A 27,920-nucleotide genomic window follows, 5' to 3' on the forward strand; every position below is an offset into this window, starting at 1 on the left:
ATTAGGCTGAGTCCTGCAAAACACCCTCAGTCACATAGTCCTTCTAGTTTCAAAGGTATTGGTCATGGGGAAAAAGGGCTGCTTAGCGGAGGAGGGGGCTCACAAGGTCAGAGGAGATTTTTGTGGCTATTTCTGTGCTGCAGTTGGATCACTGAATGCACTGGATTGAAGGAGGACTGTATGAGACTAGATTTGGTGATCTCTGTCATTCTTCCGGGCCTATATTGTTGTGATCCTAAACTGAGCATTCAGAATCACTGCTTTCTTTAGAAAATGCAGAGCCAGATTATCCCTCTGGCCACACAAGGAGTTTGAAGAATTCTTATCAGGGAAGGTACATCAAAAAGTAATGAAGCAGAGTTGGAGCAGTGTTGTTTTCGCTACTCTTCACAGCAATAAAATGGCTCATTATACAGAAGAATAGAAATAAATCTTTTTTCTCTGTTAATCCCCCTCTACTCCAGAGTGTTCTGATCGATGAAATGTCTGCCAGCAAACTCAAGCACGTCCTGCTGGAAGCCAGCGTTGTAACTGGAATCCCCTTCGTAATCATGGCTCTAGGAATTGTTTTTGGGATTGTTTTTATTGTGCTTGTGTGCAGGTCCCGTGGAATAAGCGAAGAGGTAAGTAGCATTTGAATTTGAGCTTGTTTACTCTATGTTTGCCTGTATTTGATCTTTCTTTTGGTTGATTTTACTTGTTGAGCGTCCACAAACTTTTTTTATGTGTTATTTTTGTTTAAAATGACCTTTCTAGGGAAGGGAAGTTTTAATAGACTCAGAATAAGTGCACCAAACAAAGGAATGCAGCTAATATAAGAAACATGGTAAGGCGGGTAGTATTTCCTGTGCCTAATTTCCTTGCCAATAGTAGTAAAAAAAATCAGCCTGTCTAGAGGACCCTAAAGGATAAGATGCAAAAAGTCCACCATATTTGATGAACAGATTTAGTCACAGACAATTTGACAGCATTCTCGGTAGAAACAATCGTCTTGTGCAACTCTGCTCTTGTAGGCTCAGCCAGCTTTCCAAACCTACTTGATAGAGAGACCTCTAAAAGCCTGCGAGCCTTAAGCCCATTCTGACTCTTAGTTTGGCTTTGCAGCTTGCTTGCTTTGAATGTAGTTTCCCTCAGTGTTCATCAGAGAACTGGGAATCATTCACAATATGTGGTCTGGCATTATTTAGTCATCGAATTGTAGTCAGATTTTAAGCAGCTTCGCTTATCAGCTTTTCAGACAGATGGAGGCTACCAAGTTGATGTTTTTTTTCAAAATCATAAAGCAAATTTATGACTGAAAGCAAACGAATTGTAAGGACAATAGCATGCTGATAGTTTTATCCAGACGATGCTAGTTTGCACATCTATTTATGAAAAGTTATGTTACAATGTGACATACTGGCATGAAGATACATACTGGCAGAAGCTGATGTTAAAGCTGATGCCAAGCCTTTGCCCTACGAGGCAAGGCAGAGGAGTTGAGACAAGATAAACTATGGATCCTTTGGGTAGAGTAATAGACTGGGTACTCTAAGTAGGCTGTTTTCTCCTCGTAGTTGCCATATCTTGGTGTGGTCTTGCTTGTATGATGTTTGCTAAGAACACCCTCACAACTGTCAAAAGCCCCCTCACGCCTACCTCCGAGTGTCTGACCAAGCTGCGCACATGCTTCATCTTAGTCTGTGAGAGCCAGTGCTGGGTAGGTATGCGATGGTAGTGGCAGCAGTGGCGATAGTTCGCCGATGAGGTGGTGCACTCCTGCAGCCTGGCTTCCTCGAGCAGTGGCTTGAGGAACTAGATCTTTGGATCTCTCAGCTTCACTCTGGCATTTTTCTCTGGATACCCAGGAAGGTTTCCCTGAGCAGATGCACTCAGGACCATAGTTCAGACTCCTTTACAAGAGAGCCTGATCCTTTTTCCTTTGAGCTTTTGAGCCTGCCTGTGCTATTGGCAGGCTCAGCCACAGGGTCTCAACTGTCCCATTGCCTGAGGCCTGTGTACCAGATATTCCCGTTCCTATATGTATATCTTGACACCAAGTCTCTTGGATGTTTCTGAACACTTCACAGTAATTAAAATGACAGAGGGACACCTAAATGTCATGCTTTTTTTACATTGGTTTTGTTGTTTTTCCTGCAAACACAGAGACCCCTCGTGACTCTGAAAAATAATTCAGCCAGTTACAATTCTCTGTGTCATTACCCTCCCACCAGCGTGCTCATGGCCTTCCATCAGCTGTAGGCTGCTACTGGGGGCCCAGCTCAGTCTCTCCAGCTCTTTTTGTCTTTGCATGTGAACGTGTACATCCGCCTTGCTGAGTCCTTCCTGAAATCCCTCCAGCTCGCTCCTGACATTCAAGTGATGCAGTGCTCACAGCTGAGCACACCACACCCCCAGATATGCTTCCAGCTGTAGCGAGAGGATTCCCTTCTCCCTTTGCCCTCTTCCCCCTCTCCCTCCCAGTGCTGTGGGGATGCAATCTGAGCCTTCCCTTTTTTTGCTTCCTTATTATCCCACTAATTAATGACTTGCCCATCACTTCCTCCCTCACATCTCCCACCTTTTGAGAGGACAATACTTTCTCCTAAGCACATGACTCACTGTATTTCCTACCACTGACCCAACGGTCCTGCTCTAGGAACCCTCCCTGGCCCCGCTGGCACGCACAGCTCTTCAAGTATAATCTTGATAGGCTGTTTACATCCTGCCTCGTACCAGCACTGTCTTAATCCGTGTCACCTTAGAGAAGGCAATGTCCTTCCTCGCTTAGTGCTGAAGCCCTGAGAAGCTTTCTGAGTGTGTGTGCAGTGGCTGCCGTTGTGTCGGGACCTGGTTGGGAGAGCTCTTTGTATCCTCTCAGTGCATGTCCCTGCAAAAGCTACCATCCGCCCTCCAGTGCTTCTTTGCAGTGTTGGTTCCCTTACTGAAAACTGCACTTAGAAGTAGGTGCCAAGATCTTTTTCCTTTCCTGCTTGGAGTATGAGAAATCCAGCTTCCCCACCTTGGAAGCTATCTAACGTGCCACAGTTAACTTTGCTGTGTCGTAATTTTTTACTTTCAGAGCACTGAAGATGAAAGGGCTCCACTCATCAGGACATCTTAGTAGATTTTCCTTAACATGTGGGCTTGGAGAATAAACTATTAGAGCTGACCTAATACCAACTACCACTACCCAGTGTTGTCCACTGTGGGAAACGATCGTGTCGAGTTTAACTTTTTGTGGTATAGAGATGGAAGAGAATCTGCAGCATCGTCAAAGGAGGAGACTTTTATTACCAGCTAAGTTACAACTTTAAAACTACATTTTAAAACTGCTTGAGATCCTGCTTTTTTCAGCCCTGCATTCTATTTGTACCTGCACTGACAGCCATAGATGATCATAACCACTATATCAGTGAAAAGAAAATGCCCTGATTTGTTATAAGAATGACGCGGGTAAAATTTGCAAATGGCCTTAGGAATGTGGGCTGCGGGAGTACCCTTTTAGCAGGGTATTGTACACTACAGCAGGCTCCTGTGTCACCCAGGAACACTTGAAAATTTTGCTGTAGGCCTCGTATTGTCTTTTCTGTAGAGTGCTACAGGCTTCTTACTACCAGGGTGCGCTGACTGTTAGTATCATTGGCCCTTTCACAGGACTGATTTGTAAAACTAATCCAAAACATTCACTGAAATTTAGTTAAACATACATAGATATTAAGTAAAAAGAAGCCAATGATTTGAAATGTTTTTCCTTACAGACCTCTTACCTGTTTTAACTGTGCGCAGGATCCCATTGCATGTTAGTGATACATTTATCCTTTAGTTTTTTCTTGAACTTATAAAACAAAACAAAGCACAGCATTGCTCTTGATGGTGGAGGGTACAAAATGGTATTCTTTTTTCTCTGATATTTGTGTCACAATTATCAACTGTGAGGTGTAATGTGATCGAAGACTTGGCAGTTAAATGTATTGTTTAGGATGCAAGCAGACCTCCACATTAAGGTATGTATAGGGCCCTGAAAAGCCAAAATGTTTTTTTACTTGTCAAGTGGAAACTCTGCTGTTTTAAAAACAAAGGTATTTTTTCCCCCAGTGCAAGGAGTATTTTCATTGAGAAAATATCCATGAGATAAGATAGTGAATCAAATTTTAAAATGTATTGTTTTTTTCAAAACAGAGGCATTGTTTTTGGCATTGTTTTGGTTTATCTTTTTGCCTAGCTGACAACTGGCTCAGCAGTTTTGTTCATCTGGAGCCAGTTCCATCCAGGAACTTTCACAGTGATGACAGTTATTTATTATGTGTTGTCTAAAAGCGCTTGCCGCAGCCCAGGGTCCTCACAGTGCTGCAGTTCCAGCTTTGCCTGTTCCACACAAGGGGCAGATTTGCCTCAAGCTGTGCTTTCAGCAGAAGGCCAGAGCCTAACAAATTAGTATCCTAAGCCAGGGCCCGAGCTTGCTGCTTGGCTGAGGAACAGGACTCCGCTAGGACATTGCCTGCCTATCTCCTTGTGAACTGTAAGCGTATACCCCAGGAATAAGAGACTCGTTCCAGCTTTTTACATGCAGTCACCTCAGCGAAGCTGTTCTGGAGCAACCCCTCTCTTCGACATCGTGGGCTGAAACTATCATCTCTACTCCATGTCCCCCAGATGTTGCCTTTTGGCTGTCTGGGCTGCAGATAATGCTCTGTGATAACACTTTGGCAACTTTCTTTGCTCTACTTTAACCCAGACTGCTGCTCTTCTTGCCATGTCCCGGATGCCGGATATGTAGTTGGAGTCAGTCACCTTAATGGTTTTGCGCTATTCATTTCCTTCCTCGGCTGATGTCTGAGAGAATCTGCCTCATAGGGAAAGTCCAGTGGATTTTCTTTCCTAGCTGCCTGCCAAGTCATACCCTGGGGAGAGTCTGCCTGCAAATTATGGTGTCAGGAAGGGGGCAGGGAAAAACTGCTGATTCCAATGTGAGGCAGCTCCCCACTAAGATAAGTCTTTCTCAGGCAGATATGGAGAGGCACCAGGCTGCGTGGCTACTATAATCAGCACAGTATAGCCACGTGAGTGTGTATCTCCTTCTCGAGTCAGTGTGCACTGACTTTTTGGGGGGGTTGATTAGGCTCCATCACGCTCTGTGCTAAAGGAGTTCGTTGCTCCCCTTGTAGAGCTGCCTCTGGTATCTGTGTGCCACAGCATGTAGGTAGGCTCCAAGGCATCTATATTCAGAGTCTCGTCTGCTAACAGGCAGTTTGTCTTGCACAGTGTAGGCCGGAGACTCGGCAAGGCCTCAGTGTCTCCGTTCTACAAGCCAGGCCACTGCGCTCTAAAGGCACGCGATCTGCCTTGGCTGCATCTTGTGCATGAGTGTCTAGACTGCAGCACAGAACTAAAATCCTCAGTGATGCTTCCACCATTGCCCATGGTTTTCCCAGTTTTAGTCTTAATAAATAAGTAATAAGATTCCTAGAAGGAATAAGATTATTCTGATCAAATGATAATGTTTCAGAGGGTAAAATCCCCCTTCCGGAGAGAATTAGCGAGCAGTCCCTGCACCACAGGTGCTTTGGCCAAAGTGGCTTCAGCCAACTCCAAGGCAGATGGGGGGGGTGACTTCAGAGCTGCAGCTGGTCTCAAGGACTAGGGAGCGGAGGCAAGCCAGAGCCTGACACAGGACTTCAGAGGTGGTAACTCCGTTCCTTGGGCTCATTGCTCAGCCACTGTAAACCTCCGTGGCTCCTTTGCCATCAGGGGAGCCGTTCCCCCTTACATATACGAGGGGCTTTGCCCTTCAGTGTTGCTCTCTTTCTGAAGATGCAAGATGAACATCCTAGCTCTCTGAATTACTGTTGCTAGCTGTTTGTTTGTGTGTGCTTCCCTAACATGATCCAGCACGTTAAGCTGCACTTCTCTTTTCCTTACTGAATTGCTGCAGTACCTCCATTCTGCGACCTGTTTCTGAGAAGTTTTTTTTTCCCTTGGGAATCGTCTGTTTCTTAAATCTGCATTTAACCAAAAAGGAGGAAATTTTCCTCCGCCTAATACACAGGGAAGATCTGGTTAGGTTCTGTAACTCTTTAATTATTTTTTCCTGCTCTACTATTAGACACTCGATTTATTCTTGTACAGTCAGACTGTTTTTCTGCATCTTCTCAGTTTTGGTGCAAGGGTGGAAATTCTCACAGTGCTGTGGAAAGTGGCTTTCTACTGATTTCAGGGCTGCTTTCTTCTCTGCTGGTGGTGAGGACCTGAGGGCAAAGTTCCGGCAAAAGTTGTCTTTAGTCTCTTGGTTTAGACACAGTTGTTCTGGGCTTCTGAACATCTGAATCTTCCAGCAACAGATACTGAAGCAGACGGATTTTCGGAAGACCGTAGCTTGACCTAGCCCTGTGCCCACAGAAGTCAGTTGCGTTCTGCTGTAGGCTCTGTGGGATCCTCTGAAACCTCCCCTATAAATGGGTACAAATTGACAGACAAATGCTTAGCTGCTTGGAGGAAGGTACATAAATGTCTTAGTAAAATGACTACAGAATTTTAGAAAGAAACGAGCCTAAAAGATGCCTGCTGGTTTGGCTGATATTTTATTTCCTTTTTGGTTTATTAAACCAGTGTATTTCCATGTGATGCCTTGTAGTGGAGTCTTATGCCCTCCTACTAATACAGCATCTACAAAATAGCAGCTGTACTTTGGAAGAGCTGTTCGCATTGGACACCAGGCTTTCCCTCACTAACTTAGACATGGTGACAGTTTGGTGGTTCACGCAGTGGGGACAGTTATCACCAAGAATTTATTGCACTATTTTGGTGTGATCAGTGGTCTGGCTATTTTCTGTGACGCCAGGGTCTCTTTTGTTCTCTCTTTTTATTTGTAAGTGTTCAAGAAAACACTAAAACATGTATTTTACTCCTGTGAGTGCATCGTGTGTATGATGACAATAACACTCGTGTGCCGGCGCAAGCTCCTGCGCTGCCCAGGGCCTGCAGGGTGGCTGGAGCTTTGGTTCCCCTGCTCCGTAGCACGCCTTCGTCCGCCTCCCGGCGCTTGGTGGTGACACGGGAGACGTACAGGGCTGCGAGGACGCTGGGCAACTTTGTGCGGGCGCTCGCGTAGGAGCAGGGGGAGCTGCCGCCTTTGCTATCCAGGGATGGTGGCGCTTCAACTGCACGGCGCAGCTGGGAGGAAGAAACCATTGGCCCTTGTAAAACGCGTGAAGCCGTCAGCGTGCAGCCACCCTTGGTGTGAGCGGGAGTCCAGCACGGGGCAGGGTGCTGAGCGCCGGGGCGGCAGCTCCCCGGGGCACCCAGGCATCTTGGTAAGAGTTGCACATGCTGCGCCCAGCAAAGACTGGACACGTAATCCCTCCCCTTTGCTGCTCCACAAAGTATTAGTTGTTCTCGGAGCCAAGGATGATCCCGTGCAGCGTTTAGTTACTTACAAGTGCTGAAGACTTGTGGGGGATGATTGTCAACTTCGCTGATTGTTTACTGATTGTTTTTTAAGCTGAAGTTATTTCCCGGTGGCTGACCAGAGGAGACACTTGAGCGCAAATCACTGTGTCTGCACGCGTGGCTCACTTCTTGAGACGAGCAGTTTTTATTTCCACTGTACATTCAGATCAGACGTCGCACTAATAAAAGTTAATGTTTCTATTTAAGCGACCCTGGGCGTGTGACGCTTCTTTTACCGGGCGCAGCCGCCCTGCTCTGCTTCTGCCCCTCAGTGCGCTGAGGGAAGCGCTGCGCCGAGAGCCGCTCACTCCCAGGCTGCGGGGCCCCGGGCCGGCTCCCACCCGCGGCCCCGCCGCAGCCTCCGCGCCGGGCGGCCCCCAGGGGGCGGCAGAGGGCGCGCGGGGGGAGGCGGGGAGGCGGCTCGCGTCATCCGTGGCGTCACCGCCCGGGGCCGCGCCCCGCCCCTCTGCGGCGCGCGTTGCCGTGGCGACAGGCGGGGCCGCGCTTGCTTCGGAGGTCGGCGGTATAACCCGGAAGCGGCGCTGGGCAGCGGCCGGAAGCAGCGGGGGTTTGTTTCCAGCCGGACGCCTCGGGCGTTGCACGCTGCTCCCGCGGCCCCGCCAGGAGCACCTCATGGCCTTCAACTTCGGGGCGACGGCGGGGGCCGGTGCCGCCAACCCTACCGGTGAGTGTGAGCGGCCGCGCGGGCGGGAGGGAGGAGCCGCTGCAGTCGCTCTGCTGGGGCCGGGGAGCTGCCTTTTTCTCTTCCCCCCCCCACGTGCCCTGCCGTGGCGGCCGAACCCCTAACGGTCGCGGGGCGCGCGAGCCCCCCCCGCACGAGCCCCCCCCCCACGTGCCCTGCCGTGGCAGCCGAGCCCCTAACGGTCGCGGGGCGCACGAGCCCCCCCCCCGCGTGCCCTGCCGTGGCAGCCGAGCCCCTAACGGTCGCGGGGCGCACGAGCCCCCCCCCACGTGCCCTGCCGTGGCGGCCGAACCCCTAACGGTCGCGGGGCGCACGAGCCCCCCCCCACGTGCCCTGCCGTGGCGGCCGAGCCCCTAACGGTCGCGGGGCGCACGAGCCCCCCCCCCCCACGTGCCCTGCCGTGGCGGCCGAACCCCTAACGGTCGCGGGGCGCGCGAGCCCCCCCCGCACGAGCCCCCCCCCCACGTGCCCTGCCGTGGCGGCCGAGCCCCTAACGGTCGCGGGGCGCGCGAGCCCCCCCCCCACGTGCCCTGCCGTGGCGGCCGAACCCCTAACGGTCGCGGGGCGCGCGAGCCCCCCCCGCACGAGCCCCCCCCCACGTGCCCTGCCGTGGCAGCCGAGCCCCTAACGGTCGCGGGGCGCGCGAGCCCCCCCCCCACGTGCCCTGCCGTGGCGGCCGAACCCCTAACGGTCGCGGGGCGCGCGAGCCCCCCCCGCACGAGCCCCCCCCCACGTGCCCTGCCGTGGCAGCCGAGCCCCTAACGGTCGCGGGGCGCACGAGCCCCCCCCCCACGTGCCCTGCCGTGGCGGCCGAGCCCCTAACGGTCGCGGGGCGCGCGAGCCCCCCCCCCACGTGCCCTGCCGTGGCGGCCGAGCCCCTAACGGTCGCGGGGCGCGCGAGCCCCCCCCGCACGAGCCCCCCCCCACGTGCCCTGCCGTGGCAGCCGAGCCCCTAACGGTCGCGGGGCGCACGAGCCCCCCCCCCACGTGCCCTGCCGTGGCGGCCGAACCCCTAAGGGTCGCGGGGCGCGCGGGGGTCAGCAGCCAAGCGCCCAACGGCCGCGCACGAGAGCTGTGTCCCCTTCCCCCCCCCCCCCCCCCCACAGCCCTACACACAGGTGAGGCGCCGCAGCAGCCGAGCCCCCAACGGTCGTGACGCGCCGTTGCAGGTGAGCCCCTAACGGTCGCCGGGTCCTTGGCATGGCTGGGCCGAGACTGTTTTTTCAGTTCTTGGCGGCGGCGGTGTGGGCTCCAGGACGGACCCCTCGGCTTTTTTCTCCCAGGCACTTTAGATCAGAGTTTGTCTCTCTGATTATGGTTGTTGTTAGTCTTTTTTCCCCCCCCCCCACCGTTTGTTTGTATGTCTTTCTCCTGTGGGTACAGCTGCAAGTAGCAGTGGGAGGTCACTGTAAGAACTTAGCCGGCGCTTGTCTGTATTCATGCAGTTGTGGAAATGCTTAAATATCGTTAGTCACTCTTAGAGCGTGCGGGGTATGCGTTACCTGACTGATGCTGACAGATCACTCAGATTCTCACTTTCAATTGCAGTAATGTTTCTCTAAGAATGAGAGGCTCCTGGAAGTCAATTTCTGAGAAGTGCAAAACACTGTTGAACTTGGAAAGACTGAAAGACTCCCCCTGCCCCTCTTTTTGTTGCTGCCCAATGACTGCCAGTGTTGGTGAAATGTAAATCAGAGCCTTTCTACTCTCATTTAGTAAAATTATTCTTTCTCAGCTTTTGGAATGTTTAAAATAGATTGAAGAGTCGTGTCTTCTCTGGCTAGTATGCACAGGGCTTGTCATCTTTGGTTTATCTCGGGTTACTTTATGGGCTCTCCTCCTGATTGTGTCATTGTTCTAGATGCAGACTTTCTGGCCCATCTTAAGGGAAAAGATAATATTTTACTGCTTGCACAGCTAGTTACTTGGTTTCGTGTGCGTGCAGACCACACACCCAAGAAATCCCAGTTGCCTGCCTAGCATGAGCCTGTTCCCCAGCTACTGCTGAGGAGGACCTGATAGGGATGCAGTGTATTGGCCCGTTTTTCTTAGCCTGGAGAACCTTGGGTGCGTGAGGTCAGACACCTGCAAGCACAAAGGTGGACAGAGAGAAGTTGTGAATGCACTTGAGTGATTGTTAGCCCTTAAGTGCTTGTTATCAGAGTGATTACTGTAGCGAAGATGTATCTTAGCAGCTCGTAGTGCTTTAACTGCTCAAGTTGTATTGCTGTGGTTACGCTGCTACAGCCACCCGTGTGAGGGTAGTATATGGGCATAAAGATCCTTTATCCTTGCCTTCCTGATAGTTTGTGAAATAATGATACTACTGTCAGTCGTGCTGGTACTGATGCAACTGTATTCAGCAGTCGTAGGTGGTTTAAAAAGTACTATTAATGCAAATCTTTAATCACATGGAAATTTTCCTGTTTAACTTAGAAATGGGAACAGAAAAGACTCAAGTGTGTTACATGCGGTATAGTTGAAAAATATGATTACAGTAGCGATGCAAGGAGAGTGTGTCAGACACTAAGCTTGCAATTGTCTTACTTGTGTTCAATAAATGCTCTTTAATATCAATTGACTTCTTACTCTCATTTTTTAACTATGCCTGTTTTGTCTCCTGTGATGGAAAATATTTTAGCTTTTACTTCCTGAACCTGCTTTTTACTTCAAACTAATGTTGCCTTGCTCTTTTTCTGCTTCCCACTTGTCAGGATTTGGTGGGCTTGAAACTGCAAACTCCACTGCCAGTGGGTTTAATTTTGGGGGTTTCGGATTAACTGCTAATCCTGCAGTGAATTTTAATATTGGGAATTTCGGTGTTTCCACTACCTCAACTCCACCATTCAATTTTGGTAACAGTCTGGCAAGTGCAGGTAGATAATGCATACGTGCTTGTTCTATAATAAATGTTAATAGCAGGGGTCCAAGAATTATTTTCTTAACTGAGAGTCTGTATTTAGGACTAATCTACTTGCTTCATATTCAGTGGGAATCGGAGATAAACGCTCTGAAAGGGGAATGGATTTGAGACCTGTAGATGCATAGTTCTTTTTTTTTTATTTTTTTTTGCCTATTAAATTCTCAAGAAACAGCTGTTGAGGGGAAAAAGGAACTGTATCCCAAACTCTCAGTTGCTGAAATGGAAACAAATCATGGTGTCCTGCCATTTTGCCTAGTCTAAAATTAAGCCTCGATTACCTAGCAGAACTGAAACATCGATTCTGTGTTCAGATCCAGGTAATTGGGAATAATTGCAGAGTTAGTTCCTAATGCCACGTTTCCTTACATGAGATTCTTGGACTACTGCAGTCATGTTTTTCATCTTTCCTGTGTCTTCTCATTGGCCTTCTGTTGGTTGTCATGAATGCACTACACCTAAGCAGTTTCTGTGGAGAAACAAATTTTATACGATCAGCACAAAATTAACAGCCCTTGCTGTAATCTCAGTTTACTAAATATTGTTCTGGCACATGTCCCAGGCTGTCTTGAAAAGATTTTCTAGTTTTTTGGGAGAGTGTTTTCTGTGTGATGAGTACACTGGATATTTCTTACAAAAAGCATTTATAGCCCAGTGTAGATCCATCAATTCTGAGTAATCAACTGATACGATTTCAGCTTAAAATTTTTCCATTTTACATGAAAATGCTTAACTATGTTGATTTCTAATATTTTCAGTTCTGTAGAATTAGCCCATGGGATCCTGTTGCAGCTGCTCGTATAGGAATTCTATTCATTCCACAGTGTCATTGCTCCCTGTGTTAGAGTACTCTTCTCTGTTCTGTGCACTTGAAGGGTCTGACTTGTTTTTTATTTGGTATGAATGCTATTAAACTGTATTTCTCTAGCTGAATTTGAACTGTTCCAGAAGAGAACTTGGATCCATATTTTTATTTCGTAGCTTACAGTTCTAGATCTTTTTCTGAGAGAAGCTACTAAATTATGAAACTACCTAAAAAGTGTGCTTATGTGATGGTACTCCTGTTACAGTTCCTCACCTTCTGGTAAGGGTTGAAACTTGAATGTTAAAGGGAACAACTTATATCCAGTTGCATTAAGCTTGATGCTGAATGAGAATAAAATGCAATGTCAAGTTCAGTTTAAGCTTTTTAGCTCTTATTTATACAAGAGGATGGTAAGTAGAGCAAGTCTGAAGATGCAACATTGTTGTTGTTGTTATTGACATATGAGTTAGCAGAGGCAGTGCCTGCCTCACAGATTTGCTCACATGAAGAATGACAAGTTCAAAACAGCTGGCAACAAAGCCATTTGATACTTTACAGCTAGCCAGGTGTGCACAGGCTATGTCTCTGCCTGCTGGAGCTGAGGACAGCGCTCGCGGTGCTGGAGGCCGTCAGACGGGCTGACGGGGGTAGCCTGGAGGAATTCCCAGAGGTAGGAGAATCACAGCACAGGCTGCCTGAGCGGGCATCACCCGAGGGAAACGCCACATCTCCACGTGCTCTGGAGATGGAAGAGGGCTGTGCTGCTGCCTCCTGTAAAGCACAGAGTAACAGTGCATGCTGCAGCTTCTTGTCTGAGATGAATCCTGTGGATAAGGGCACCTACTAAGCATGTAAGCTTATGCCAGGGTTTTCCTCCCTCTTAATCGCCCATCTCAGCCTTAAACAGTCCAGTCATCTAAGTAACTATCTCGTATCCTGTGGTTTTGGCCAGATGGTGTGGGCACCACTGTAGCTCAGGGGCTGCGCAGAGATGGTGCTGGAGCATCCCCTTCCTCGCTGACAGGGGCTCGTTGAGGTGGTGCCACCTGTCTGAAAGGGGATGGCGTTGAGGGTCAGGGAAGCTCCTGTCACAGGAGGTGCTGCCGGTGCCATGGCCCTACTATCCGCTTGGCTATGGCGATGGGCCCTGTGCCTGCGCAGGGCTGTCGCTGGGAGGCCCTCAGGGCTGGTAATGTGTTCCACCACGCCACTGCCCTGTGGTGGAGCCAACTCTTGTCAAGGGGGCAAATGGGAATATGGATTTGCAGGTTTTCTGGCGTGGTTGAGCTCAGGCCCTTGTTTACCAGGGTCTCCCTCTGCCACCTGTAGCTTTTGGATTTGTCTCCCTCTGGTGATGATTGAACCTCAAAACCAGGTTTAATGGGGAAACAAGCCCCAAAAAGGACCTTGTAGAATCCTTCCTGCATATAGAAAGGAATCGCTAGTGTGATAGCGCTCCTGTGTAGGCACAGCAATTGTGTATACCTTAGGCTCAGACTTAACTCACTTAGCTTCTATTTTTGCTCTTAATGCTTAAAAACGTTTTTTAAACTTGCAAGACATCAGATCACTTTTTGAACACCTAGCAACAACATAATCTAAAAGTATTCCTGAGAATGGCTAAGAAATACTAGTATTAGTTGTGACTTGATAAGGAAAGCATGTCCCGATGGTAAAAGAATAGGTTATTAACCATTGCCTTTCTTCTTTTTTTTCTTTTCTTTTTTTTTTTTTTGGCATTTCTTGCACACCATGGATGTGTTGGCTTTCTGATTCATGTTTTCTTTCCCGTTTACTCAGACAATGGACTTGGTAACCATGATCAGTGTGACCAACATGCTTGTAACATAATACGTTCATCTGTCGTTATCTCCTCTCATACCACCATCGAAGTGTGCAGTTTATTGTCCTGTTCTGCACAGTTGCAGCTCACAACCTGCTGTCTGCCTTACTTGTGAACTTTGTTCATTAGGTGCGTTTGGAGGATTTGGGACAACTACCACCACTGCGGGGTCAGCGTTTAGTTTTTCTGCTCCCACCAATACAGGCACCAGTGGTAAGAGATCACAAAGTTGAAAATAGTTGCCTTAGAATTAAACTTAGCGTCAATCCATAACAAATCATTTTTTTGCAATTCAGAAGTACAGTTCTCATATTTTGCTCAATAACTCTTATTTTATTTTCAGGACTCTTTGGTGCTTCCCAGAACAAAGGCTTTGGGTTTGGTACTAGTTTTGGCACAGGAACTGGAACTGGCTTGGGTACTGGGTTGGGAACCGGGTTAGGCTTTGGAGGCTTCGGTACGCAGCAGCAGCAAACTAGTAAGTATGGTCTTTTATTTGTTTACGCCCTTGGTTTCTAAGAAGTGTGTGAGACTACAACAGACTTTAGAGCGGTAGAGCTAGTGGTGTATCATGAAAGGAGCCTGTAACCATTCATCTCTTGGTTGATGGAGACGTCCTAGAAATTTAGTTTTAAAATGCCTACCTTTGCAGTCCTCACCTTTTTTCTTAAACGAGCTCAAGCAACTGTCTGAGCTTCACCCTTGAGTTTCTGATGACAATATTTGTCTCTCCGGTTTAGCAGCAGTAGAAAAAGCAGTTACGTAAGGTGGTGACTGCCAACAGTAGTTATTACAAAAGGGAGGAAAACAGTGCTGCGTTTAGTTTAAATTCAAGTTAGAATGAACAGCTGCAGGCTCTGAGTCCGTTGAACTTGTAACAGGTCTACCCTACAGATTAAGATATTGGAGATGATCGTGTAGCAGGTGAGCATAGATGTCTCAGCTAAAGGAAAAAAAAAGAGGGAGTTTTTTCTTCTAATTCAGCATTCAGTAATTACTGTTACTGATGATGACTGGATGTAAAAAGATGCTTTTATGAAGAAAATATCTGACGCTGATTTACCTGTCCTGTGTGTTTGTTTTGCTTCTCAAAATATGAAGTGATAGTGATCATGTGCAGATGGTATATGTTAGCAAGCAAGTCTTTCTTCCTTCATAAAGGAGTTTACTTGTTCTTTGCCTTCTGACACAGCACTGGGGAGCAGCTTGTTCAGCCAGCCGGCGCAAACACCTGCCCAGTCTAACCAGCTCATCAACACAGCCAGCGCCCTGTCGGCTCCAACGCTTTTGGGGGATGAGAGAGATGCTCTTTTGGCAAAATGGAACCAGCTGCAGGCCTTCTGGGGAACAGGCAAAGGATACTTCAACAACAACATTGCTCCAGTGGAGTTCACGCAGGAAAACCCATTTTGCAGATTTAAGGTATGGTATTATTTATCTGTCTGCAAACAATTTTGAAGCGGTTAGCTTGCTTGCTAGTTCTGCGTCTAAATGTGTCACAAGAGCTAGATTAGTTTTGCTTGCTGTTAAGAATAATCTGAAGTAATATTTTCCAGGTCATGGATGCAAATCTGATGTATGAAAATAAAAGGTTTGAAGATGTATAGATGCTGGAAATCTGGGTATTGCTGAGGGAGTAGACATGCCTGATGCGCATGCACTAGACAGGCATACGTGGATGACAAAAACAGGCTTCTCTATGATAGTGTTGAGATGAGCCTGTGTGTGTGGTTAGAGCAGATGTGTGGATATGAATTTCAGAAAAATGCTCTATGAACCTGGCCTGTACGTACTATCTTAAATGGACAGTCTTTGGGGTTTTTCTGCCTTCATCCTTGCAAGTGCTAAAGCTGACTTCATTCCACGCATGATATTGTCAACAATTCCTCATTCTGGTTCTCATGTCGGCAAAGAATATGTAGCTCTTCATCCTCTGCAAGTCTCATGTCTGCTGACCGTCTTGCTAAGCTTTGGACTTAGAAGCCAATTCAGGTCAAGCGCAGTAATGACCTCCTTTTCTAAGCTTATTCTTTGAAGTGTAAACTTGCTAACCTGAATGTAGGTTAATGCTTAATTAAGACTAGTTCTGATGCATGAATCAGGAGATTTTATAAAAAAAAATCTTTGTAACTCAATATCTGCATAAGAAACGTTTGGCTTCTTTTGCATTACATTTTATGGTGTCATCTTGAATGTTTTGCTGATAATGCACCTGTAAACATGCTTTCTTGTGAGTTGTGACCTGAAGTGGCTTTAGAGCTTTCTTGGCTTTATTTTATTTTATTTTTTTTCTCCAAAAGCAGAAGTTTTCCTTTCAAGTTAGACATGTGGTACCGTGTACTAAATTGACTCTTGTCTCTGTGACTTGAGTAGTACCGCTGCTGGTATGAATTTCTGTATCTAAAATGAATTATTATATATATGAAATATAGGAAAAGAAATCGGCTATATGCCAGCAATGGCAGACATCTAGGAAAAAGTGTAGACGTTACTAGCGCAGGTATCGTTGCAAAGCATCGTAAACTAGTTGGTTTATTGTCTCTGTCAGCATCAGACATCTAGTAGGAATGAAGTTAACTCACAGGGTTTCGACAGGAGTAAAGGAATCCAATTTTACACAAGTCCAACTCCAAGTCAGCTGAGCTGTGTATAGTTTTTAACCAGGAAAAGTGTGCTTTTAAGGTATGCGGTTCAGGCCAACATATGAAGAACCATGATGAATTTAAATAATCGTGGTAGCTTGAAATTATTACGTTCGGTAAAGAAATCCTGGTAGACTTTTTTCTAACAGAAACACCAGCGGAGTAATAGGTGTGCTGGTAGTACTACTTAGAATATAATGAGCTTTAGTTTTCTGTGTGTGAGTTCTCCCAGTGCAAGCCTTTCTCACAGCTATGAAAATGAAAGGGATGCATGTTTTAAAAAAAGAAAAAAAAAAAAAAGGTGATTTGTATGTGTGTCTTTTTTTTTTCTTTTGAGTTTAAGAAGGAACAGCTTAATTCAGGGACAAATGCAATACCAGTAACTTAAAAGTCACTTTTTTTAAAAGCCAGTTTTCTGTTCGACACTGTTATAGTGCATAATTCTTCCCCAGCTTTCACTGTTGTGCGCTGTGATACGATAGCGCGCCTGAAGAAAGCTGCTTTTGTGAGGCTTACCCTCAGGGTGCGTTACCCAGGGCTGAGGGAGGGTGGGCTCTTTGGCAAGTCCTCAGCTCATTTCTCTCTTCAGCTGCGCTTGCAGGGAAAACAGTAACTGACCCACATGCGGTGTCAGTGCCTTGAAAAGCACCCGTTGTCTAACACGTTGCCAGTGATATGTTGGTGCAACGGTACAGAGGCAAAACAAACTGCCTGCTCTGCTTTAGCTTCTAATGAGTAGGTCTCACAGGAGATGTGGAGTTCATGGTGGAGCTGACAGGATTTTTTTTGAAAGGGAAAAAGATCCTGATACTTGGCACAGATAGCACCCTAGTGTCACAGGGTGGCACAGATAGTGTCCCTGTACTAGGTTATGATGTTGCATTAAAACACCTACTCTTGCTACAGCTTTATCACGGAGAGGGTAAAGATGGCCTTAAGCCTTATTAGCAATTGTACGAAGCCATGATACCTGATAATCAAAAGAAAACTGCCTGTCCCAAACGTTTCTGTGATAATGTTGATTGATGCATGCCTTATGTAGTAGCAATATTCCATGTCTGTGTTTTGGCTTGTATTGTCAGGTAAACTGTCTTGATCTCCTCCAGTAAGAAAATACCAAGGGTGAGTTCCAGAAATCCATAGAGGATTATGGTTGGCCTCTTTTGTTTAGGTTATTTTAGTTACTGTTTTTCTTTCAGGCATCTGGAAATTTAACTTTACAAACCGCTTCTGGAACTCCCTAGTAATTGTTCTGTATTGGAGTCTGGTCCTGCAGTTCTGTTTGCACCTTAGAAGAAGTGTAAATCTGTAGACTGGTGCTGACTGAGATCAGTTCTAAAGGACCATAAACGTTCTGCTAAATTGGCATCTCCTGATCAGTAGCTTTAGTATTTGAAGATGGGGAATGATCACTTTAAAACTTTTTGCAAAATGAAACTGTTTCAGAAGCTACTCTACTGACGGCCTTGTGAGTGCACTTTTATTTTTAAAAATGGGATTGATTTATGTTTCCACATCTCTGAATATGTTGTGCCTTCCATTTAGAACCACTTGTTCTAAAAATTGAGGGATTCATCTTAATTTAGCCTCTCCCCTTCATACTGCATAGGTATGCTTTTGCTGAGGAATGCATCCCTGGTTTTTGTTTGTTCATTTGCAGGCTGTGGGTTACAGTTTAATGCCGAACAACAAGGATGAAGATGGCCTCGTGGTTTTGGTCTTTAATAGAAAAGAAATAGACATTCGAAGCCAGCAGCAGCAGCTAGTGGAATCGCTACACAAAATTCTGGGAGGAAACCAGACCCTCACTGTCAACGTAGAAGGTGTTAGAACAATGCCAGATGACCAGTATGTGAACTTGATATGGTTTTGTCCTTTTCTCCACCTCTGTGTTCTATAAAGGGTTGGCCCTTAGTCCGCTTCAGTGCGTGAGTGTTTGTTGTTGTAATATGGTTGATGTTCCTAAATGGCAATGGCTCACTCTTCCCTTCTCCTCAGTTTTGCCTCTACTCTTTCTGTGTTTGACTTCATTTCTAATTTCTTGCTGTTGTTTTTTTTTTCCTTAAGAAATTAAGTCCGGTATCTTTCTTGTGTATGTTGAAATGCAACCTGATGAGCGCGCCATCATAGGATATGGTTGTTAAAACAGGAGGAAGCTGTAATCTGTAGTGTATTTACAGCATATCTTTCTCATTTAATCCTGTTATGTTAAACCCTAGATTTACTGCTATTTCATATCTCAATTTGCTAAAGTTAACAGTCAACTGGGAGAAGTGTTAACTTAGACATAGGTTTGCTGTTGATCACGTTTGTCTAAGCTGCTGGCCTTTGCTGGCTGACAGTGTCCTTTGCCTTGCTCAGGACTGAAGTCATCATTTATGTTGTCGAGCGCTCGCCCAATGGCACTTCTAGGAGAGTTCCAGCAACGACCCTCTACGCACACTTTGAGCAAGCCAACATAAAGACGTCCCTGCAGCAGCTGGGGGTCACCCTGTCCATGGCCAGAACAGAGCTTTCCCCGGCACAAGTCAAACAGCTCCTGCAGAACCCTCCTGCTGGTACGTAGCCTGAGGCGGCGCGCTCAGGCTGCTAGTCGGGCTCTCTCGGGTCTCTGGGAACAACGTGTGTCACGTCCCCCTAGAATCACCTTTTAATGCTGCAGGGGTTTCCAAGGCGCTCTTGATGGCACGGTTATAATTGCAGCCAGCTTTAATACTGAAGTGCCGCTAGGTTATGAACGCAATTGTGGAAAAATTTAATTCAGCAGTAATGTGCCACGCAACACTAGGCTGTACTCTTTAGCTATCATAAATCATTTGAGCTTGTCTGATTTAAAAACAAGTTAAATATCAGAATAATCACATCTATGTTTAACCTCCCATTTTTTTCTGGGTCATTTGGACTGTATACCGACATTGCGTGGCCAGAGGTAGTAACTATACCACTTTGTTCCAGAGTGTTGCAGTGCTGTTCATGCCCCTTCATAGGGTAACTGATAGCTTATTCTTTATATACAGTACTGCATGTAATTCTTGCTGTGAGCTCCATGTAATGAGTCAGGGAAAGTGGCATGCAGTATCCAGCAGACTATAGAGAGAGAGAGAGAGCATGCTCAATGAGACCCCATAATGCTAAAATATAGCAAAAGTTACCATACCTGGATTGCAAAAAGAACTAGGCCTATTCTTGCAGAAAAATCAGAGGTGAGCAATGTCTTCCAATTACTGCAGTGCTGGGGAGGAGCTGTTGCTTTACGAGGGAGGAAGTTGGCCTTCGATAATACTGGAGGCCTATCGCAGGGCTTTTGGGTTGGTGGCTGAGCACAACTTGTCAGTTCATGACTGAGAAGGAGGCTCATTTTGTAGGTTGGCTAAGGAAGCAGTCACACCTACAGACGTGAGTATTAAGGCAATATGTTTGCAGAATGACCTGGAATGTTGTTTAAAAAAATGCCACAATTATGGTTCGTAACAGCTGACTGTCCTAGTCTGCTCTTTATGCTGGCCTGAAACTGATAACTTTTTTCTTGGTGGTTTGGTTTGGTTTTGTTTTGTTTTTTTTTTTGGTCAGGAAGTTGGTTACTTCTGTATCTGTCGGTTTACCCCCCCCCCCCCCCCAATAGTTAATCATGTGCATTTTAAACACTGGTTTGATTTGCAGTAAGGTCTGGAGAAGGTAATGACATGCATTATGGTGTTGAATTAAGTGTTGTACAACTAGATTGCTTTTAATGTATGTATTTACTTGATGAAGCACTTCATGGCAAAACAAGCAACAGTTCTCTGAAGAGGTAATAGTCCTTCATGTGAATCCTTTTAGGAGCCCTGATGAATCCTACTTGCAATTTTTTTTCCCAACTGGTTTAGTACTTTGATCACTTAAACATCAATTTTATTTATTCATACACACTCACTAACTTTGAGGGGAAAGATGATAAAACTATAGCATACAGTGGGAACAGAAAGATTTTTTTTTTTCCTCCAGAAGCATGTACAGTTTGATTTTTATCATTTATTAGTTGTTTTTTTTCTCACCCTTTCAAACTAGTAGGTGTGCTTGACAGTCTTTTGGGCTGGACTTATTGCCACAGCCCAGGACCAAGATTTTTAAGAGCTAACCTTGTTTGTTTAACCTTAATTTGTACAACAGTAATTCAGTTTACTGTAGCTCATGGGTTTTGTGTCTTTTACCATACTTCTATTTAACAGCTGTGAGATAACCTATTCAGATCTGTGTATAATCAAAACTTGCATTTTTTTTTTAAGGTGTTGATCCTATTATCTGGGAACAAGCCAAAGTTGATAATCCTGATCCTGACAAGTAAGTCTAATTGAGTATTACAAAAAAAGACTTGTAAAGAGAGAAGAGAAATACAGAATATTCTGGGTTATTCTTCAAGGTAACTCGTAAGAAACCACTTGCAGAATAACTTTGTCCAGTAGAGATGTCATCTGAGGTAGTGAGGATAACTAGGAATGCCTGCCTAATCCCTTTATCCATTTAGGTGCTTAAGGGGAAGCAGGATGAAAAACCTTACTTGAGTGACTTGGAGTTGCGATGTTCTGTTATCTGAACTAGTTCAGATGAGACGTTTTTCACAATCAGGATTTATTTATTTATTATTTCTACAACTGGTAGAGTGAAGTACCCGTGTACCTTCCGGTGGCTGAAGATAACTTGGGCTGACTTCTGTTATAACTGTTAGGAATAATGAGGACTATAGAACTTACCAAGAGATATATTAATTTGTAGTGGGGCAAGATCACCTGCAATTTAAGATCGTACTGTATGTGCAATTACTGCCCAATATATGTCTTGTTTAAAAATGTGTTGTGAGAAATATTTCTCTTCATGTAGGCTTATTCCTGTGCCAATGGTGGGTTTCAAGGAACTGCTGAGAAGACTGAAGGTCCAAGATCAGATGACCAAACAGCATCAAACCCGATTAGATGTAAGGTTTCTTATATTTATTGTGACTGTTTGTTATTGAGGAGGGAGTTGGTACTCAGTTAACCTCCCTTCTGTGCCTCTTGTGGGTGGAGAGCTGGTGCTGAAGCAATGAACAGGGAGCTGTGATTTTATTTTACTTTTTTCCCCCCTCTTGTTATTTCTGCAGCTGAAAAAGTGAGGTACACTCTAGTGGCTAACAGATAACTTAGGCTGATTTCCTTTGTGGTTGTTACAAACTTCTCCCTTTCTTTACTTTTTTTTATCTGCATAATCCTGAGCCTTCGTGAATTGGGAAAACACGCATTGAGGGAATAGATAGCTTATCTGAAGCAGCCTTTCTGTTTGCCCTAGCAGCTGCCAGGAGGTAGTATAATTTCCCTTTCCAGCCTGCAAAGGAGGAAGAAATAAATAGTTACTCTTAATGAAGCAGTTAGCATGTCTTAGGCCTCTGCTAATCACATATCTGTTGAATGACAGTAGATCCACAGGGTGCCAGGCCAGTTCTTGTCACTTGTAACTTTGAAACACCCTGACTATCCTTTTTCTACAAGCTAGGATCTCCTTTTGTTGTGTATTTTTGTATGCTTTGCGTGTATTTTTCTTTTGGGCAAAATCCGATCAGTGGGGTGGGTGGGGTGGGTGGGGGTGTGTTTGTTTTTTCCAAGCTTACTGGGGTGTTACATGTTAATTCAAACATGGACTTTCAAAACAGCTGAATTAAGTTGTACAGGTTAGGACTCTAAGCTGGGCACCCAGGTTTCTGATGCCTTAGGGAAATCTCAGCTACATTCAATTTCTTCTGCTATGTATGAAAATAGCTAGCAGCCAGAACAGAAGTGGTCCAGTGTAAAGTCAGCACTGGCAGCAGGGGACCCAAAAGCAGCGATGACGCTGCTGCACAGAACACTAGCATGCAAACAGCTTCCTGAGAGCATCTCTGGCGAGGACCCCAAACTGCCGGACCAATTACTGTTTTGGAACTCCTGGTATGAAAGCAGGACTAATGTGCCATATTATCAAAAAGTGTCCTAGCTTCCAACTGACTCATCTCCTTTGCAGATAATATCAGAAGATATCAGCGAGCTGCAAAAAAACCAGACAACAACGATGGCAAAAATTGCACAGTACAAAAGGAAACTGATGAAGCTTTCTCATAGGACTCTACAGGTAAAGTGGATGTTGTAAAGAACTCTGACGGACAGCCTGGTGCCAGCAAGCAAACTGACAGGGGACATCGAACTAACAGTTTGACCTCTTCAGTCTTGTGCCCAGCCCCATAGCTTGGCCAATGTTCATCTAATGCTATTGCTTTAAGTCACTTGCAAATCCGCCAGGACAGACTGGAGGGGTGAAGCATGTCTTGCTCTTCTGGGAACCTTCTCTCTCGCTTACCCGGAAGCTGTGGGATTGCTCTGAGGAGCAGACTACAAAATGGAACAAATCTGACTAGAGGGAGGCTGGACAAGGGGCAAAGAGAGATATGGAAGGGCTAGTAGGGAAAGAGAAGAGGAGACAAAGGCTTCTCTAGTGATCCTCAGAGGCTTCTTTTGCAGGTCTTAATAAAGCAGGAAATCCAAAGGAAAAGTGGCTATGCCATTCAAGCAGACGAAGAACAGCTTCGTGTACAGTTAGATACAATTCAATGTGAACTAAATGCACCTACGCAGTTCAAGGTGAGTAGTTACCAGATCTCTGCCAACAACTGTGTTTTTTCCTCATAAATCATTATAAAGTAAGTTTTCCAAACTAGGTGTAGTATTTGCGGAACGTTTTCAAGCAGCGTTTCTAGGTTATAGTGTCATACGCTTGCTGCGTGACTGCTAACACATCTGTGAGGTTTTTTTTATAAGAATTAATGTGTGTTATTTTTAATGTATTTTATAGTTATATTTACTTTAATTAGCACAAAGCATTAAATACTTTAAGTATTAATTTGAAAGACATGTTCTTCACATGTCTTCAAAAAAAAAAAAAAAAGTGGAGTGAGCAAGTAATATGTCCTGCTTTGATGACACAGGCAGTGTTGGATGCTGGAGCATTGCTGACAGAATTGAATGAGTTGTGTGATTTAAGCCCTTTTTTTTCCACATATGTCTTTCCAGGGCAGACTGAATGAGCTCATGTCCCAAATCAGGATGCAGAACCACTTTGGTGCAGTGAGGGCTGAAGAGCGCTATTACGTAGATGCAGATCTCTTAAGGGAAATCAAGCAAGTAAGTATTACCTGGTAGAAGCCTTGGATACTTTTTGAAAATGCACCACTGACGCCACTCCTGAGGCACTAACTTGGGAGGGCTATTTAGCATCTGATGTGGCTTTCAGTTGCTTGATAGCAAGTCCTTTTTGCTGTTTTCAGCAGCAGCACATCAAGATTGCACAAAGTTACTCTAAGCAGTGAAGCTGTTACTGTGGAAAGCGCTGATTTTTTTTTTTTTCTTACAAATAAATTATGTGAGGTTTGTCAGTGTGCCAAGGTTCCCCCCCCCAACATGGCAGCTTTGAGAAATATTACTTAAAAAAAAAAATCTGTCAAGTTGCACTATATTAACACTTTTTTTTAAAAACCTCTCCCTCTATCTGCAGCATCTGAAGCAGCAGCAAGAAGGCCTGAGTCACTTGATAAGCATTATAAAGGATGACTTGGAGGACATAAAGCTAATAGAACATGGGCTGAATGAGAGCATCCCCATCAGAGGAGGTGTCTTCAGTTGACATGTCAGATGGCTGCAGGGGTTACACAGAATGTGTTACTCCACTTATTGGTTCACCTTCCAAGGCTGAAATCAGTGAGGTAAAATAAAATGTTTATCTTCTAGAAGCAATGGTGTATTGGCTGTTATCTTTAGAATTAGCAAAGCCTCTTCTAAGCTTTTGAACTTGACCTTTGGAAGGTTTATATTTTATAAAGCTGTATATGCTTTAATAAAAGAAGGAAAACTGAATCTGTTCAGATACTGTTTTACTATAAAACTATATGTACTATTGTACATTTATTTCTATTTTTTTTTCACAACAGCATTGTCTTAAAAAAAAAAAAAGCAGTGCTGAGGGAGTGGTTCCAGTTGTAATTTGTTTTGGGGAACGCTTAACCTGCTTCCTTTTTTGTCAAAAGAATTAATGAACAACATTGTGTAAACAGCTAAGTCAAGTCATTAGTCATGTATGTTACTTTACCATAGTTTTCACAGTACCATTATTTGGTTGGGGGCGGGGGGGGGCGTTAAGTTGCAGGAAGTTGACATTATCATTGTCTGCCCTTCCTTGGGACTGCAAGGAGTTGCAGGATATGTTGTTATCAATCACTTTACATATGTGAATTATACAAAGCTTTCCTACCCCTCAACCAACAACAAAATGTCTAGATGTCTTCTGCCTTTTTTTAATTTCTGGAGACTAATAAATTCAGTCTCACTTTGTCATAAGTTGTGCATGGTCTTGGCTCTTTTTCAGCTCAGTCAGTATAGAAGTGAAACTGGTGGCAGGTACAGGTTAATGTACTTCGCTCTCCTCCATGCACTGCAGGTAACAGGCCACCAAACGTGATACCCCCCGCGCTACTGGGCAGCTGAAGTCCCCAAACAGTCATTTCCCTTAGGTCCTACCTGCTACCCAGGCCTGCAGAGCAGATGGTTACTGCAGGCACAAGAGAGAGGACTTCTAGCCCAAGTAACCTTTTTTTTTTTTTTTCCCCCTCATTACAAAAGTCACTGAAAAGCACTGAAACAAAAATACGCTATTTTTCGAACATGAGTTTGTACAGCATCCAGCAATGACAATTAGGTCTCCACGCACAGTGTGCTTCCCTCCCTGCAGTGTTTGAGTTCTATCTGCTTTGCAGTAGCAGGGGAAATGTTTTGTTCATTAGCCTCAATGAAAATAAAGACTTTCATTCATAAAACATACGTACGCGAGCGAACAAGAGAAATATACCTTCGGAGGATGTTGTAAAGGAGCTCCCCGCCAGTGGTTGTAATGCATGTTCGAGATAGTTTATTTTTGGAAACATGGTTCTACTGCAACTGAGAAAGGTATACGTGGAACTTCAACTGGGGCTGGGGGAAGGGGTTGTTTTAGTCCCTGGAAACCTTTCCAAAAATAAACTAGCTCGAACATGCATTACAACCACTGGCGGGGAGTTCTTTTACAATATCCTTTTAGGATGTATTTCCCTTTTTCAAGAGCCCAGTTAGTCTCTTAAGTCAAGACAACGTAGTCACTCCAGCAGGGACCTATGTTGCATGGTCGAGATAGAAGTGTTTCCAATGAATAAATAACCTAAAATAAACATCACTCTTTTTCATCTGCAATTGCACCATGCTTCCAAAAATAACCTGTCTTGAACATGCAACACAGTCACTCTAACAATTAAGGTGCTAAGCTGGCTCTTCAAAAGGGGAAATATAGCCTCACAGGATTTTATGAGAGCCCTCTGCTAGAGGCTGTTTTGCACGTTCGAGATAGTTTATTTTTGGAAGTGTTGCTCCACTGCACATATTTAATAGCTTCAAATGTACAAAACAGCCTTATTGGAGCAAAACAACAACAGTGCGTTGCAGATATTATCAGTAAAATACCACTGCTGCTAACAACATTGAAAAAGTAGAAAGGGTATGAGCAGCCCAGAAGAGGCAAGCTAGAAAAAAATTGCTTATTAAGGAGAAGGCTGTACTCAAATAATGTCCAACTGGTTAAAACAATGCCGACAATAAATAGTCGTCTTCCTATTTTACTAAAATTGAATAGATCTGTAAAATACCATCACCTGCATTGACAAGAGAGACCAAATTGCATCTTCCTCAGAGGGGAGATAGGCATCTACTCAAAAAACGGTTCCTTTTTAAAAATTGGTAAAAGCGAAGTGCAGCTTACCTATTTTACCAGTTAGTTACCATCTCAAAATAGAACACTTCTGTTTAGTGGGGTAATCACCGCTTTCAACGAAGACGTGCTACATGTACCTGACATTCCCTTTCCCTACACGGCTTCGCATCTGCAGGCACGTTCTGCGGTTAGGTAGGAAGAGGTTCATCGGGCTTCATAGACAGTCAAGGCATTGGACGTGGCGATCCAGCGAGGGCTGACAGGAGCTCTGCTGTTTTCTCACTACTGCGACTGTTTGACAAGGCGGAAGGCTTCTAGGAACTCGTTGAAGTCGATGTTTCCATCCTTATTGAAATCAATGCTGCGAACTAAGTCACTGATGCCGTCGTCCGTGAGTTCAATGTTCATATGGGAGCTGAACAGCTTCCAGGTTTGGTGAAATTCCTCAAATGAGATGAGGCCTAGGGGGCAGAAAGGCATAGCCACATCAGCGCAAGGCCAGCATGTGCACTACTGCCGGCCAGCCAGCAAGCCCTGCTCAACATGCAAGTGGCAGCCTCTGCTCAGGTTCAGTTTCTCAGCCCATCCCCACTGCCTGCCAGTCCCTAAAGGGAGGAAATAAATAACTCGTCCTCTACCTTTAAAGTGCTGCAACTAAATTTCCTAGTGTAGAGAGCACTGGATAACATACAACTTAAAACCGAAGAGCAGCAAAGGAATGTAATATAGTTTGGGAGAACAGTGGAAGGCAAAAAACAACTGTATTTTCTTTCCCAAAGTAGTTCAGTGCATTAGCAGGTAACATTCAGATCCCAAGAGTACTATATGGTGTTCTCATCTCCATTTTTTTCTATTAAATTCCTCCAGAACAATTCATTCGAATTCTCTGCCCTGGCTCCACCTGTTCCTCATGTTTGTGGAACTATGCAATGACATTTCAAAAGCCCTTGAGGCAGTAACCCTGATCTAGGGAGGAGCAAGCCCCAGGCCTTAAATTGTTACATTAAAAAAAAAAAATGCATTAGTATATAATAAAGGGAGCCCAAAAGTAGAACATGTCAACCAAACCCCCCCCCCCCCCCCCAATCCCCGGCCAGCACATCCACCTTACCTGAATGATCTCTGTCTATGATCCTGAATATGGTCTCCAAGTTGGATCTGTTTCGATAAATGACTTCCAGCAAGCCCGCCTGGACGTGCTGAAAGAGAACATGGTCACGCTCCTTCTCTAGCTCCTACCTAACACCGTAGAGCGCTGTGCTGTCTCTGGGCAGTTACTGCAGACGTTCCCAAAAATAGAAGCATCTGCTGCTCTCAAGACTCGTTCCACAGTTACCAGCTGAGGTGCTCAAGGATGAGTTTGTCAGCAATGCACTTTGCATCGTGCATGCACTAGGAAACAGGTTTGTAATGACTGGCCCCTCTGTGCACCTCTATATTACAGCACATCGTCAGCCTGTCAATTCCAAACAGACCATTTTTCCTGGTTAATAGGGGAGATGGTGATTTGGGCTATGACTTTTAACTGTTGCAGATTTGTTTTTGCTGGCTGTAATTAGGAAGCTGCAAGTCAGAGAAAGGAACCATGGCACTCCTGGAGAGAGTGCAGCGGAGGGCTACAAAGAGGATGAGGGGACTGGAGCCTCTCTCCTATGAAGAAAGGCTGCGAGAGCTGGGCCTGTTCAGCCTGGAGAAGAGCAGACTGAGAGGCGATCTCATCAACGTGTACAAGTATCTGAAGGGGAGGGGTGTCAAGAGAATGAGGCCAGCCTCTTCTCCGTGGTGCCCAGTGACAGGACAAGAGGCAA

General features: G+C 45.3%; 3 protein-coding genes across 6 annotated transcripts in view; 2 read left to right on the forward strand and 1 right to left on the reverse strand.

The window, feature by feature from the left end:
- Positions 1-7,638, forward strand: part of SCARB2 (scavenger receptor class B member 2) — a 28,612-nt gene extending 20,974 nt beyond the window's left edge. Inside the window, exons 11-13 of one of the 2 annotated variants that reach the window (XM_068941213.1) lie at positions 465-623; positions 757-826; positions 3,062-7,638. In XM_068941213.1, coding sequence (XP_068797314.1) covers positions 465-623; positions 757-786 — 189 coding nt within the window. In that variant the 3' untranslated portion in view covers positions 787-826; positions 3,062-7,638. The remainder of the gene's footprint in view (positions 1-464; positions 624-756; positions 827-3,061) is intronic. The other variant, XM_068941212.1, reaches the window with a different exon arrangement.
- Positions 7,639-7,889: 251 nt separating this feature from the next.
- On the forward strand, positions 7,890-24,713 carry NUP54 (nucleoporin 54). Of its 2 annotated transcripts, XM_068941218.1 has the most exons (13): positions 7,989-8,113; positions 10,846-11,007; positions 13,829-13,912; positions 14,043-14,177; positions 14,892-15,121; positions 18,002-18,189; positions 18,703-18,899; positions 20,607-20,661; positions 21,199-21,292; positions 22,351-22,458; positions 22,845-22,964; positions 23,394-23,504; positions 23,875-24,713. In XM_068941218.1, the coding sequence occupies exons 1-13, from the start codon at positions 8,062-8,064 to the stop codon at positions 24,001-24,003; spliced, it is 1,665 nt and encodes a 554-aa protein (XP_068797319.1). In that variant the 5' UTR covers positions 7,989-8,061; the 3' UTR covers positions 24,004-24,713. The 2 variants fall into 2 exon arrangements, with proteins under 2 accessions (XP_068797320.1, XP_068797319.1); XM_068941219.1 differs by lacking the exon at positions 10,846-11,007 and having other exon boundaries at positions 7,890-8,113.
- Positions 24,234-27,920, reverse strand: part of PPEF2 (protein phosphatase with EF-hand domain 2) — a 28,577-nt gene continuing 24,890 nt past the window's right edge. For both annotated transcript variants that reach the window (XM_009687261.2, XM_068941217.1), the window contains 2 exons: positions 27,224-27,311; positions 24,234-26,573 (listed from right to left, as the gene is read on the reverse strand). In XM_009687261.2, the coding sequence (XP_009685556.1) occupies positions 26,395-26,573; positions 27,224-27,311 (267 nt within the window). In that variant the 3' untranslated portion in view covers positions 24,234-26,394. The remainder of the gene's footprint in view (positions 26,574-27,223; positions 27,312-27,920) is intronic.

Source organism: Struthio camelus, chromosome 4 (assembly GCF_040807025.1).
Source record: "Struthio camelus isolate bStrCam1 chromosome 4, bStrCam1.hap1, whole genome shotgun sequence".
NCBI classification, from domain to species: Eukaryota; Metazoa; Chordata; class Aves; order Struthioniformes; family Struthionidae; genus Struthio; species Struthio camelus.